At 43.2% G+C, this 14,722-nt stretch overlaps 1 protein-coding gene across 1 annotated transcript in view; it reads right to left on the minus strand.

Annotated features, from left to right (window-relative positions):
* Positions 1–14,433, minus strand: part of SH3GL2 (SH3 domain containing GRB2 like 2, endophilin A1) — a 198,611-nt gene extending 184,178 nt beyond the window's left edge. Inside the window, exon 1 of the mRNA XM_033858060.2 lies at positions 14,277–14,433. Coding sequence (XP_033713951.2) covers positions 14,277–14,321 — 45 coding nt within the window. The 5' untranslated portion in view covers positions 14,322–14,433. The remainder of the gene's footprint in view (positions 1–14,276) is intronic.
* Between the last annotated feature and the right edge of the window lie 289 nt (positions 14,434–14,722).

Here is a 14,722-nt window from a genome sequence, read left to right on the forward strand (position 1 = left end):
GCACTCTTCAGAGAACCACCTAAGAAGGGCACAGACCAGAATGCATAGGTAACAAAGTTCTATCATGCTACATCTACGTCAATTCAAAAATCACTCTTTCTCAGGGATCTATTTAAATATTCAAGTCTCAAAACACTTAAGAGGACCAAAATCTGAAGTTCTGCAGCAAGTAAAAGCGTCCATTTAGTATATGCAGGATTACTATGCTGGAAAACAAATTTCTTGAGGCAGAGTCTTCAACTCCTATTTCTCAACTTACAAATATTGGCTCCAGAAATTTAAAGGGATTCTGCAAAGGCTGGAAAAACAAGCTTTAATCCAGAAATGACTTCACAGCCTATTCGTCTTAAGAGCTTGAAGCACTTTTCACTGAAGCCATTAAAGAGCGCCAGGCCCCAGAGAAAGCCAAACTATCCATAAAGGCACACTGGTACCCAACCCGCAGCCACCCTCAGTGCTCGGGTTGATCCCGCCAGACGTGTCCTCTTTGGGAGGAAGCTGAAGGTGGCCGGCCCATCTCATGACTGAGGTTGTGTTTCCTGGTCATGGTTCTTCCACTCTGTTCTATTTTGCTTGGGGTGCAAAGAAGGTATAATTTTTCTATTTATGCCCTAAACTCTGCATTTTCTATCCTCAATAGAAGGAAGCCCACGAGAGGCTGTTAACAGAATTCTGCATTCATGTTCAAAGGCAATCACTTGGGATGTCTCCTATCTTGTTAGAGAGTCTCCACCATGCTTCATTCTTCTTTGCTGGGATGCACTGCCTACGGGCCTTTTGCTGAGAAGCTAAGAAGTGACAGATGCCCAGGAGACTCCTGGTACAGGGGCTGAAGAATGAGGCTGGACAGTATACACCAAATGACAGAGAGCATCTTGCAGAAGCACTCTTTTATACCATACATGTCCTAGCTACCCTCTTTCCCTTTATGCAAAACAGAGTCAAAGCCATGACACTGTCTTTCCTAAGGATAAGACTAGGGATCTGGAAGAAGAAAACATCATTCAAGAGAAATGGCAGCAAAAGTCATTAGCAGCGTTCTTATTCATGAGGCCTCTACAGTTCTTGAAGGAACAGGAAAAGCAGCCACGCCTTCAGAAAGAACCCAAGCAGCACAATTTAATCCAGGGCTCTATGGAGGGCGAGGTAGGTGTTCTAATGCTGTGAAGCCAAACGCCTAGAGGAGCAGACCTACATTGATTGACAGTTCTAGAACTTCGCTGGAAATAGGGTTTGCTCCCAATCCCAGAGATGGCTTGCAAGATTCTTCTATTCCTTGCTTTCAATTTAACCTGAGGAAGTGGGGATGGGAATAAGAAGTGAGGATGATGGAGTGGAAAGAAAATTTAGTGATAGATAAAATTTAATTACAAAAGATTAAGAAATGCAGAAACACCGACTGCTCATCCATAAGCCCAACTGACCAGGAAAAACCACTGTTTAAATGTTAATTTTAAAAATGATCTTATAGCAAAGTGCCTGACATATAAATTCTCAGTGTCTTTTACCTACTACTGTAGCTCTTTACCCTTTATTAGGTCTACTGCATATCTGTTTTATGACCTGTTCTTTTCACTTAGCAATCATCGTGAATACTTCCCTGCACTGATAAATCCTCCCCTATGGACAAAATAGCTGTAGATATTCCACGATACAGACATACCACGATTTACCTCCCTATCCCCTATCATTTGACATTTAGGTTCTTTACAACTTTTCACTACAATAACTACTAAAATGAACAACTGTGTACACAAGTTTTGCAAGCTCATACATTTATTTTCTGTAAATAGAGTCCTAAAAACAGAATTACAAGGAAGAAAACTGCTGACATCTATACTCCCACCATCAAACGAGAGCCCACATACTTACCTTTGCTGACTCAGAACGTTATCATCCCTTTAATCCACGCCGATGTAAATAATGAGAAATGTCATATATTGCTGTTTGATTTCCATGATTTTTATATTTGCATCCTGACCACTTGTAGTCCTTTCCTATAACGTCAGCCCTCTGTAACCACAGATGCAGAACCTGAAGACACAGAGGGCCAACTGTACTACACCATTTTATATAAGGGACTTGAGCAACCACGGATTCTGGTATCCGTGGAGGTCCTGGAACCAATCCCCTGTGGACAACAAGGGAAAGCTGAATTGCCTTTCCATATTCTTTTCTAATTTTTCTATTAAGATGTTCATCTTTATCTTACTGATTACTAAACCCTTTCAGATATTTCTTAGTTTGACATTTAAGGCTGGAATAGGACGCGTTGTTGAGAATTATTGGCAGTTATCAGCTCTGAAACTAGCCAGTCTGGACGAAAATCCTAACTCTGCCACCAAACCTGCGTAATCTTAGGCAACTTACTTAACCACTCTGTGCTTCAGTTTTCTCATCTGTGAAATGGGGATAATAATGCCCTTATGGGGTTGGTTTGGGTTATTAATGAGTTAACAACCATGTTAGCCATTTTTATAATTAAGGAAGTTTATTTTAAATTTAAAAATTTACAATTTTATAAGAGCATGTTTTAATTCAACTTCTAAATTAACTCAAAATATGTGATGTATCTTTAAGCAGAAATAAAGTAAAAAATACATACACAGGGCTTCCCTGGTGGCGCAGTGGTTGAGAGCCCACCTGCCGATGCAGGCGCCACGGGTTCGTGCCCCGGTCCGGGAAGATCCCACATGCCGCGGAGTGGCTAGGCCCGTGAGCCATGGCCGCTGAGCCTGCGCGTCCGGAGCCTGTGCTCCGCAACGGGAGAGGCCACAACAGTGAGAGGCCCGCGTACCGCAAAAAAACCAAACAAAAAAAATACATACACAAGAGAACCCCTTTTAAACATACATAAATATGGATAAGTAGAAGAGAAACAGGAAGGATGTATTCATTCAACAAATGTCTATTGAATACCCACTAAGGAACAGGCATTAGGGAAACAATGAAGAGCAAAACAGAGTCCCTTTCTTTATACCCACACTGGGGGATACCAACAGGGAAATAAACCAACAAGCAGTGCAGTGGGCCAAGCCCCATACTTAAGAGAAGCACTATGGGCAGTTTTCATTGCACATGGAACGGCATTTAACCCATACCAAATGAGGGAAGGGTACCTAAGAAATTATCAAGCTGAGGCCTGAAAGAGAAGCAGTGATTAGTCAAGTATAAAGTGGAAGAGAGGGAAGGGGAATTTCCACAAAGAGGCCAGTATGGTGCAAAGGCCCAAAAGCAGGTAAGTGTGTACAGTATGGGGTAAAAGATAATCTCACACTTACACAGCTGTGAGAGATGAGACTAAGTAGGTAAAAAGCGTCCGACCACACTCCAAACTCTCTCATGGGACTGACAAGGGCTTTATATTGGGAGCCATAAGGACCACTGATGAGTTTTAAGCAGAGGAGCAACGTTAGATTTGCTCTTTAGAAAGATGATTATAGCTCCACTCAGATATGAATCAGAGGCGAACAAGAGCAGAAGCATGAACGTCAGAACCTACACGCACGTCCAAGTCCATCTTGCCTCGGCTGTGGAACTTAGGGACTGGGGGTTGTGGGGGTGGAGATGAAATCAAGTGACTAGTGACTCGTCCGAGGTCTCACAGGCCCTCAGAATGGGAAAACCAGGAGGATGTCGGAGGTCTCTGAGTTTCTAATCCTGAGGTTCCTACTGCTCATGTTTTACACTATCCTAATGATGGACAGGCTTTTACCATATTTTACAGGATGTCAAGAGCTTCTCCTGAAGCACGCCTGGGGCACCCTTCTGAACATTAAGCACAGAACAGATGACTCAGTGCTGCTCTAAACAAATGACCTTGGCTTTTATGATACATAATCAAATTACATCATGGGCAGAAAATTCCCTGACAGTCAGAGAAGAGCCGACCATTTACACAGTGCAACTGTGGGAGGGGGCAAGTTTTGAACAACACAGTTGGTGCAGACTTGTATCCTCAATTACACTGATTCCCTCAATGAAGATATCATTTGCTTTAGTCTTCTTACAATCGTTCTGATTTAGTGAGGGAAAAAGGCTTCAGTGTATTGTTAGGGTATTTACTGCTTGTCTAACATTTGTTACTCTCCTGTTTTAACAAAAGCAGAATAAACTTCAAGCTCACAGATTTCCTCAAGCAAGAGTATGTAGGACTTGACTCTCTTTTTTGTATAATTTCCTATACGTCTATTTATGATAAGTGATAGTGGTTTTTCCATTTATCAAAGGATAACGATTCCTTGTTTAAGTCAGTAAATTAAAGATGAATGCAGATGTCCAAAAGTCATGAAGATAAAGCTGAATGCCAAATATGGGAAACAGTCAAATTACTCCACCATAATCATATGGAAAGAGCCTACAGAAATCAAAAGAGCCTACAGAAATTCACTTGAATCACTCACGGCAGCAACCAGCAGACACAGCGACGTAAGACAGCAATAATTTAAATGTTATAAAAGGCAAGCCAATACGTATCACATGATAGCAGTATAACTCATTGCCTCATAAAAGCAGAGTAACAGTAATCAAATTTCGACAAATGCATTGCTATAGAGATTTTATGATAAACTTTCTGTTTAGGACACATCCTTTCACATAAGGTGGTTTATGGTGAAAATGGATCAAAATGATTTCAGTGTGCATATCTTGAGACATAGAAAGTAGCTGAAAGAGCTTATAAAAATGAATTAGATGCATCTTAATGATCACAAAATACTTGCTGAACAATTTAAATTTTGTAAACAATGATAAGCTTTCCAAGCTTCTGCTGGAGCTAAGAAAAAGGAGTTTTCCACGTCTGTATCCAAAAATTTAGAAAAGAGGTGGGTGATGAGCATTATAAGTATCTCTTTGGAAATTCTGGATTGGGTTTAAGGTAAAGGTAACGGGCAAAAAAAGTAGAAAATCTAAAGATTCTGTATCTGTGAGCTTCAAAGGGACCAAAGTCACACAGAGAGTAGTGGATGAGATGGACAGAAAAGAGCTTAATGAAAAACAATTTTGTTAAACTTAATTAGAAAGTGGAATAGGAGACAGCACTCAAGTGAAAAGCTGAGTGTTAAGAAGCAGAATAGAATCTCTGGGTAACAAGATATTAACTTGCATGAGTAAAATCTTGGGAACAGTAATGAAGAGAACATCTCCAGAAAGCACTTCACTCAGTCAGTCTACAAACGTGAAGGAGGGCAGCCACGGCCAAGGGTTTGGGTTTGCAGGTCCCTGTTGCCCAGAAGTAGCCACTTAAGCAGTTTAATGAATACTATAAACATGGCCAACATTCATGCAACATAAAGAAGCACTCCAGGGTCACTTCAGTGAGCAGTAAATGCAGGGAATGACAAGGGTGAAAGCTGTACTCATTGTGTAATCAATTCCTATGGGATACATCACCTTTAGGTTACTTCACTCAGAAACAGAACGTTGTCTGACTAGTCTCTCCCTGGCCAAGCTGTCAAATGATACCAAGCCCGCACAGGACATCTCAGGGTGCAAGACCTCATCCTTTCCAAAAGAGGTCTGGCACTGCCCACCAGCTACACCTAGAAAACCACTCAGGGCTTTGGATCCAGGAATCATGTCAAAGAACGTGAAGCTAACACATCACTCACAAACAACACAACGTGTGCCACAGTCATCTGGAACCCTCGACAACTACTTAATGAACAACTTCAAATTACCATGTAGCTGTCTAATGTGCCCATACAAGATAAGGGCATTTCACTGTACCTGTGGTGGCATCAGCCTTCCACAAGCACAGAAACAGATGTGGGATGAACAGTCAACCACTCTGCTCTCACTGGTGAAGATCCCTGAAGCCTTGTTGGAAACTAACAATTCAAAAAACTGTTCAATGTTCCACATTCTCCCCATTCCAAGGTTAATGAAGCTGTCACTGCACTAGCAGCCTACCAAGCTAAGAGGATGCTCAGAAAGTAATTAACAGCTTCACTGTTTAAAACTGATCAGGGACTACAAAAAGAAACTTGTGTTTCACCAGAGAAAAATACCAAACAAACTAACCATGGGGAAAAAACTGTAAAATAACATGTATTAAAAGAGGCATATGTAATATTGAACCTTATGTAATAAGATTGACAGCAAATGAGACTTAAATTTTATGTGTGCGTGTTTACGTTGTATGTATATGTGTGTGTATACATATACACACATAAGCACCCATACAAATGAATGTGTTATAGACACAAGGCATCGCAAAGGCTTCTAGATTTTTACCAACACCCACTTCTACATTCTGGGTACACTCGATAGACCACAGTTCCCAGCCTCCTCCCTTCTTCCCTTGCATTTAGGTATTCCATGGTTACAAGTTCCAGCAAACTGAACCTAAACGTAACTGATTGTTCCTTCTATTAGTTTTCTGTTGTCGCACTACCACAAACTTAGCAGCTTAAAACAACAGCCATTTATTTTGCTCAGACTTCTACAGGTCATAAGACTGAGCCAGCTCGCCTGGGTCTCTGCTGAGTCTCACGAGGCCACAGGGTGTCACCTAGACTGGGCTCCTATCTGCTGACTCCGGGGAAGAAATCTCTTCTATTCACATGGTTGGCAAAAGCCAGTTCTTAAAAGCTGTGGACCTTAGAAGGTCCCTGTTTCCTTGCAGGTTGCCATCCAAGAGCTGCTCTCTGCTCCTAGAGTTAAGTACACTCCTTGTCACATGGCCCCTTCATCTTTGAACAGCAACAGCATGTCCAGTCCTCTCTGACCTCCCTTTCTGCTACCAGCCAGAAAAAAATGCTCTTCTTTTAAAGGGCTCATGTGATTAGATTAAGCCCAATCGTATAATCTCCCTTTTGCCTTATAAAGTAATAATCTCAGGAGGGACATCTTTTCATAGTGACAGGCTGACCCACACTCAAAGGGGAGGGGACCATACAAGAGGGAGGGTCACTGAAGGTCTTAATGTCCTGCCGGCCACATTCCTCTTCCAGGTCTGGCCCGTGAAAATCTCCCATGCTTGATCCGACACACTCTTTCCCTTTGGCGATCTTGAAAACCATGTGTTAAAGATGGCGGGGGTTTCCCTGGTGGCGCAGTGGTTGAGAGTCCGCCTGCCGATACAGGGAACACGGGTTCGTGCCCCGGTCCGGGAAGATCCCACATGCCGCGGACTGCCTGGGCCTGTGAGCTATGGCCGCTGAGCCTGCGCGTCCGGAGCCCGTGCTCCGCAACGGGAGGGGCCACAACAGTGAGAGGCCCGCGTACCGCAAAAAAAAAAAAAAAAAGATGGCGGAACCCTAGTCATCCTGGATCCCTGAAGCAAATAACAGGAAATAAGAATGGAAAGAAGTTTGAGCAACAAAGATCCCTTAAGACCCCTTGGTTAAACCAAAGCATTAGGACTTCGTGCAAAGTTCAGATTAACAAAACCAAATGTCCTGGTTGAAAATGAGATCTAAAAAAGGTCAAACGGATCCAGCGGGGAACAAAAAGATTCCACTGTGGTAAGTGGCAAGTGGAACGACAAGAATAAAACATATCAGAAGTCTTCTAAGTTTTTGAAGAAATGTTATTGGTCAAATCAACCATGAGCCAGGAGTAGTTAAAAGCCTGTGACTGTAAAGTGACCCCCAAATTTACATAAACAGGAAGCCACCTAAAGAAGCTCTGCAGCTCCCAGAGGCCACACTCCTTGTCACTCTCTTTAGACTTGGCCAAATAAAAGAAAGAACCAAAGAGTTCTTCCCAGATTGCAGAAACAGGGTAAAACCAAGGAACTTCCTCTACTGTAGGGGCGGGGGACTTCACCTTACTCAGCAGATGGCATCACTGTTATGGACCATAACTGCCATGATTCCCATTCTTTCTTTTCCCAAGTGGGAGTGTTCACTGTCGGTGATCTTTCCTGTACACTGAAAAGCAAAGGCAAACTACCCGTATGTGCCTAACAAGAACTGTACCTTGATACTGAGATACTGCTTAAGCTGCTCCAGTTAGGATCTATTTGTAAATTCAGTTTGAATTATAAGAAAGATACTTCTGTTTCTTTCAGATATCACAAGTCAGAAGAGGCTAGAAAGTAATCTGAGCAAACCTCCAAGGAGCTGAGTGGCTCTAGAGAATGACAGATAGCTTCTTCACAGTCATATACCATATATGATTTGACCCAGGGCTAGAGGAGAAAGGTGAGAGCAAAGCACGAGAACATCATATTCTGAATTTAGAAGTTGTACTAAATGTAAAATCTTCATAAATAGTAATTTCCCAAAGCATCAGACTCAGCTGAAGTTTCAATATCATTTGAAAATATTTCGTTGATAGTCTGCAAGAATACTTGACAGGGTCTCACAACATGACATTTTAATAGGTACAGCTATACACAGCTCTCTTCTTAGTCTTTATTATCCATTATAGACCATATAAATCACTCAAACATTTTGGCTCCAAACTGGTCAGGGAAATAAAGAAAATCTAAACCAAGAAAAAGAGTGCGAGAGAGAGAAAGGCTGTACTGTAAAGTTTTTAAAACTTCCTATTTTGTTTCCTGCTCCCTCAACATCCCCACACACTCAAGCTGTGAGTACCCCACCCAGCTGACTAAGTGCACCTGTGTGATAAGGTGGGCCACACCACAAGGTTTGTTTTTCTGCCTGCCCCTGACCGTGACCTAGTAACATTCTCATGCACAAAGGAAATTCCCTCATCCCTTTTCTTGCATACTCCACCCTGACCTTCCATAAAGGTGGCTTGTCCACGGGTCTTCGTCCTCTCTCTTGGCTCCCACCTGCTTGGTTGAGCCCACTTTCCTGGCCCTCCTCCCCTGTGACCTCTCTCAGTGTGCAGTGACTCTGTCTCTCTAGGACCTGTGAGTATAATAAACTTTGTTTTCCTAAACCTCTGTGTTCCCCACTTGTGGCCACACCCGACGGGTCATCACATAAAAGAACACAAACAAGGGTACAAAGGATTAAAAGAACAGAAAGGGGGAAAAAGGAAAGCCAAGGAAATCCTTTAATTTCCTAACCCCCAGAATCTTGCCCATCCGGCCTTAACTTGTGAAGGACCGCTCATCCCTAGGAAAGCCCCACCACTTTAAACCCTGGAGCTGTTCTTCAACTCACACAATTCTCATTATTTACTTACCTGTGGCCTTACCCTTCTTGCTCACCTCCTCAAACCACCCACTGTAAAGAAAGCCCAGGGCTCCTGACGCCCTTATGCAGCCAGGCTCAGCAGAGTGGAATCTGCTCTGCCAGCTTAAGCATCCCAATGTTAAGCCCTCCTTCCACAATGACATTTCTTCCCAAAACAGTCACCATTTTCCCCAACCAAGCCTTGCCATTTTCAAGGGTATTTCCAATTAATCTGGGAGGTACTTTAAATGTTCCAAGTAGACTGGCACCAAAATTCATATAAACTCAATTTAAAGCATTAAAGAATCACTGTGAGGGGAGAGCCCTTGCAAAAATATAACCGTGTCCACGAAAAAAACTTCAATCAAGAAGAATCTCAGTCGCAAGGGAAATGATTCTCAGTCACCACTTTCAGTTTAAACACCCCACAGGTCCATTTGCCAAGTGTATCAGAAGGTTATTATATAAATTATCACAAACATCCCATTCAATTCTGACACCTTTGGAAACTTTTTTTTTTAATATTTGATTGCCCCTAAAATTCATTCAGAGAAGGCTGCATTCTGAGCAGACATTGTAAAGACCAGTAAAGAATGGAGGGAGTCGGGCTTCCCTGGTGGCGCAGTGGTTGCGAGTCCGCCTGCCGATGTAGGGGACGCGGGTTCGTGCCCCGGTCCGGGAAGATCCCACATACCGCGGAGCGGCTGGGCCCGTGAACTGTGGCCGCTGAGCCTGCGTGTCCAGAGCCTGTGCTCCGCAACGGGAGAGGCCACAACAGTGAGAGGCCCGCGTACCGAAATAAATAAATAAATAAATAAATAAAAAGAATGGAGGGAGTGATCACTATTATAAGGACCATCTCATTCTCTCCTGATGACATGATCAACTTCTTATAATGTATTTTTACTTTGTTGAGAAGAGAGGTAGGGATTAGGAATTCCTTTAAAAATCTGGTGATAGGCTAAGGACACTCTCCCACAGAAAACTGCACATATAAAATGTGGCATAATTTTAACAAATAAATAGGCCCTCTGCAGTCTATTATGGACCCCAGGCTAAGAACCTGCAGGGATAGAGGTAAGTCATACTCAAGATTGTGAAGGCAGCAGAGATTTTACTGCTTAGAGCAGGCAATTAAGGAACTGAGAACCTCACTCAGAGTCATAACTAATTATATATTTAATTAAATACCTCAACCAGTTTTAAGTCTCACCGAATCAACAAATGCATAAACAGATTCATGTAACATTCTCCAGAGCAAAACATCTATATAAAACACAGCGTTTTAAATGTGAGGAAAGCATGAAGAAATTAGTTAAAACAGAAAAGCATAAAATACCAATGTAATTAAATGTTTCCAGTTGAAGAATCTGAGTGTGACAATAATTACATACCAGACTATATCATAATTAACACAGGCTAACCAAATATGTTTTATCCTTTAAAAAAATCAGAAGGTATAGTCTATAATAGGTATATAGTCTAACCAAACTCATTGAAAAGACGAAAGCATTTCTCATTTTATGCAATAAAAAGTTACTATTTACAGACTGAGTTGTCCCTTTACATTGAATCGAACACAATGTTTAGAAGAACACTGTGGTGAATGATTTTAGGAAAATAAGGATTGTTATAGGCTGATTAGTCCCCCCTCCAAATTCGTATGCCAAAGTCCTATCCTCCAGTACCTCAGAATGTGACCTTATTTAGAAATGGGGTCACGCAGATATAGTTACTTAAGATGAGGTCATACTCATCAGGTATGTTGGGCCCCCAATCTGCCCTTGTCCTGGTGTCCGTACAAAAGGGGGAAATTTGGACATAGACAGACAGGGAAAACACCATGTGAACATGAAGGCAGATACCGGGGTGACGTGTCCACAAACCAAGAAAGGCCAAAGATTGCCAACAAAGCACGAGAAGCTACGAAAGAGGCCTGGAACAGATCCTTGCCTAGTACCTTCAGCGGAAGCATAGCCCTACCAACACCTTGTCTCCAGAAGTGTGAGACAATAAATTCATGTTGTTTAAGGCACTCAGTTTGTGATACTTTGTTGCAACTCTACCAAACTAATACAGGGACCTAACAAATAATACTCTGAAGAACCTTTCACTCTACAGCAAGGTGTGTCCATATTAAATGCTTGATAAAGTTTTTTTAAAAGTATAGATTTTGTAAGAACAGCTTGTTAACTGGAACCGGAGAGCTATTTTTACCTAATCTGCTGCTGGTTTAAACCAACAAATGAAAAAAAATGGCATTACTCTTGCTAAAATGAAATCTCAATATACATGAAACTCACTAAAGTAGAATAATGCATGCTCATTTGCCCTATTTTATAGTTTAAAAAACTGTATCTTATTTATTCTAATTGCATGATAAATTACATCTTTATGAGCAATTAAGTAATAAATTATATTCAAGTAAAAAAGATGATCAATTTTTGCTATTTTAACATGTTCTCAAGCTTGAAGGATTTTCCCCTTTAATAAAATTTATTTGGCAAAGGCATTTGTTAACCTCCAAAGAGCAGAGATGTTGAAAATAATTGTCAGCAACAAGGCAGAAATAATCACTTCCAAACCAAGAGAACAGTGGTGACACATCTAATTCAGAGATTTCCAATCAGTGGGTAAACACTGAAAATAAACTGCTTTATTAGTACAAATACCATCCCTCACAAACATAAGCAAAACACTGAATTTCACAGAGACCAGAGAAATGTTCCTGAAGCAGAGCCTTCCACTTATAAACACAGTGTACCTAATCTAGCATATCCATTCTCAAAACGGAGTAATTCTAGGTCTAAAGTTTCCTCTGTAGATAAGATCAAGTTCATGGAACTGTATGGGGGAAAATGGCTTAAAAAGTAGGACATGGCTATTTCCCCTAATATCTTCGTCACATGCAAACATTAGCGCTGGCTTTACACACCCTTGAAAATGCCCACACATGCACAGGGAGAATAACATTTGCCTTGGGCTTTCTAAGATTGTGCTACGTTAAGTTATGGATAAGGGATTGCGCGTCACTTCCCCTTTAAAATGAAAGGCTTTTCAGTAAAAAAATGAAAATGACACAGTGGTTCTGCATCTGGATTTAGTGTGATAAATACTAATCTCATCTCATCACAAGCAGACCTCCTCCAAGGCTCTGAGAAGTTCTTTCATACCACAATTCAAGTTTTTATTCTGAACTTCAAAGTTGCATGTAACTTCACAATTTAGCTAAAATGGAGTGGTTTGATTAATTTTTTAAGGTAGCAAAGCTAGAAATTCCAGCTTCTATAATTTCCTCATGTCTCATTATTACTAATATAAAGGACAGTATTTTATACTAAAAAAATTATTTTAATGTTAATACCATTTATTGAACATTTTAAAATGTGTGTTCTAAAACCTCATTTATCTTTACATCAATTTTAAGAAATGGTTATTATGCTCATTCTAGCAAGGAGAGATTCAAAAGTTAAATAACTTGCTCAAGGTCATAGACAGCAGAGATGGGTCAATCCTTAGCCTTTCCCACTCCAAAGCCAAGGTTCCCAACTGCCTTGTAGGACACCAGGGTTTGCAAAGGAAGTCTTCAGAATCAAAGTGGAAAAAGGATGTGGTGTTAGTCAATTTGGTGCTGGGGGTGGGGTGAGGCTTTATAGAAGTGACAAGTACCAGAAATAAAAAAGGTTAGTGACATCAAAGAAATCCTGCCTGACAATTTCTGGATAGCACATATGCTGCTTCTGTAAACCTGAAGGAATGTGAAGTATAAAGTTATTAGAGGCCTTCCAAATTACACCAACAATGCACTTATACTTACAAATATTTCTTCTGGCAGAGAAGTCTCAGAAAGATCCAAGGTGAAAAGCAAAAATACATTAATGGGAATTTTTACCAAAATAGTCTTAGTTTTTCTCCATTTCCCAAGTTGACAAATATAACTGATTCTATAAAGGCAGGTCTGTGGTGATAGAGATGGCACGTGGGCACACGGGATGAACTTCATGCTGCATCTCTAAGCCTAACTTAACCAAAAGTCTGTAAAACATAAACCTCACCTTCTCTGGAGGTGGTTTATAATAGGACTTATTGTGGTAGCCTGGGAAAAACCTCACTACCTCTGAGAAATTATGAGAAAGCTCAGCATTAATTATGGGCAAATCTATGAAAAAAATATTTAAGGCTAAATTAGGTGAAATATTTAAAGAAGTCAACAAAGTCCTTGGCTTAAGACCTCTTATTTTAAACTAGAACTGTTTCAGAAGGGTAAAAAAAAAAAAAAAAAGGAACCATACTCATTATATAAGAAATAGGTCACATTATAAGTATTCACTTATTTTTCTCTATGTAAAATTCTTCAACCCAGCCCAGCAAGATTTAAATTATTAAAATCTGAATTAAAGAAGTTTTATTATAATCACAGCTTATTAACCCCATAAAGATGGGCACATCCAAGATGTAAAAGGTTCACTAAAAATAATACTTTGAAATACATGATGAGTTGGTAATGTTAAGGCTGCAAAACCCATGGGAAATTTTTATAGGCATGCAGACTGCCGGTCGAGCCTTGGCCTCAAAGGAGTTTCACGACCGAGTTCTGCAAGGAAAAGTTAACGCACGAGCTTCCCAGAAGGAAGCCCCATCCTCCCATTCCTAGGGAGCCTGCGGATGCCTTGGAAGGCGGAATTCGGAGACCACACGGGAAGAGCGCAGACCGCGGGCATCTCCGCAGCCACCCCCAGGGCGCGCCACCTCCCCAGGCAGCACATCCCGGGACAGCCGGGCGCACCGACACCGCAAGGTCACCAGGGAAAAGGCGACTTTACATAATCTCCCACCGGGCCGCCCGGGCACCTGCGCGCCGAGGCGAAGCTGCCCCGGGGCCCCCTCCCTGTCGCGCCCGCGCTGGGCGATACGGGGGCGACACTCGGAGCGACTAGGCTGGACGCCTGGGACCCGTGGATGCCCGCAGCGCCGCCCTGAGCCGGGGGTGCGGGACGCAAGGCGGGCTCCCAGCCCCGGGATGCCCGGGCCGCCGCCGCGGCGGTCTGGGCGAGCAATGCGGGGAGCGGCCGGGCCCGGCTCGCTGCTGGCCGTAATCCCCACGCTCCCTGCCCGCTGCCGGCGTCCAGCGCGCCCTCCGCTCCCGGGACCGCCCCGCGGCGCACCTGTCACGCGCCTTACCTGAGTGGCTTTGTGGAACTGCTTCTTGAGCCCGGCCACCGACATGGCGCAGGAGGACCCGCGGGACTGCTGCGGTGCGGGGAGCGGGCGGCGGCGGAGCCAGGAGGGAGGACCGAGCGGTGCGGCGCGCTGGCCGAGCCGCAGCTCGTCGTGCAGCCGCCGGGGCAGTGGGCGCGGGGGCGCGGAGAGGCGCGGGACGCGGGCTCGTGCGGAGAGACACCCTGACGTCAGGGGCGAGCGATACGCACTCTTAAAGGGGACGCGAGAAGCCCCGCCCCGGGCGCGGGGTTGGTGCGGCAGGTGCCGGGCCACGCGCTACCTGGGTACCGGCACCTGTCGCCGCCGCACCCGTGGGTCGGCTGCCTGCTTAAGAGGACCAAGGGGGTCCTCCCGCCCCGGGAGTGTCCTCCTGCCCCCCGCAGACTGCGGCCCGGTGGCTGCAGGTT

This window comes from Tursiops truncatus, chromosome 6 (assembly GCF_011762595.2).
Source record: "Tursiops truncatus isolate mTurTru1 chromosome 6, mTurTru1.mat.Y, whole genome shotgun sequence".
Taxonomy (NCBI): Eukaryota; Metazoa; Chordata; class Mammalia; order Artiodactyla; family Delphinidae; genus Tursiops; species Tursiops truncatus.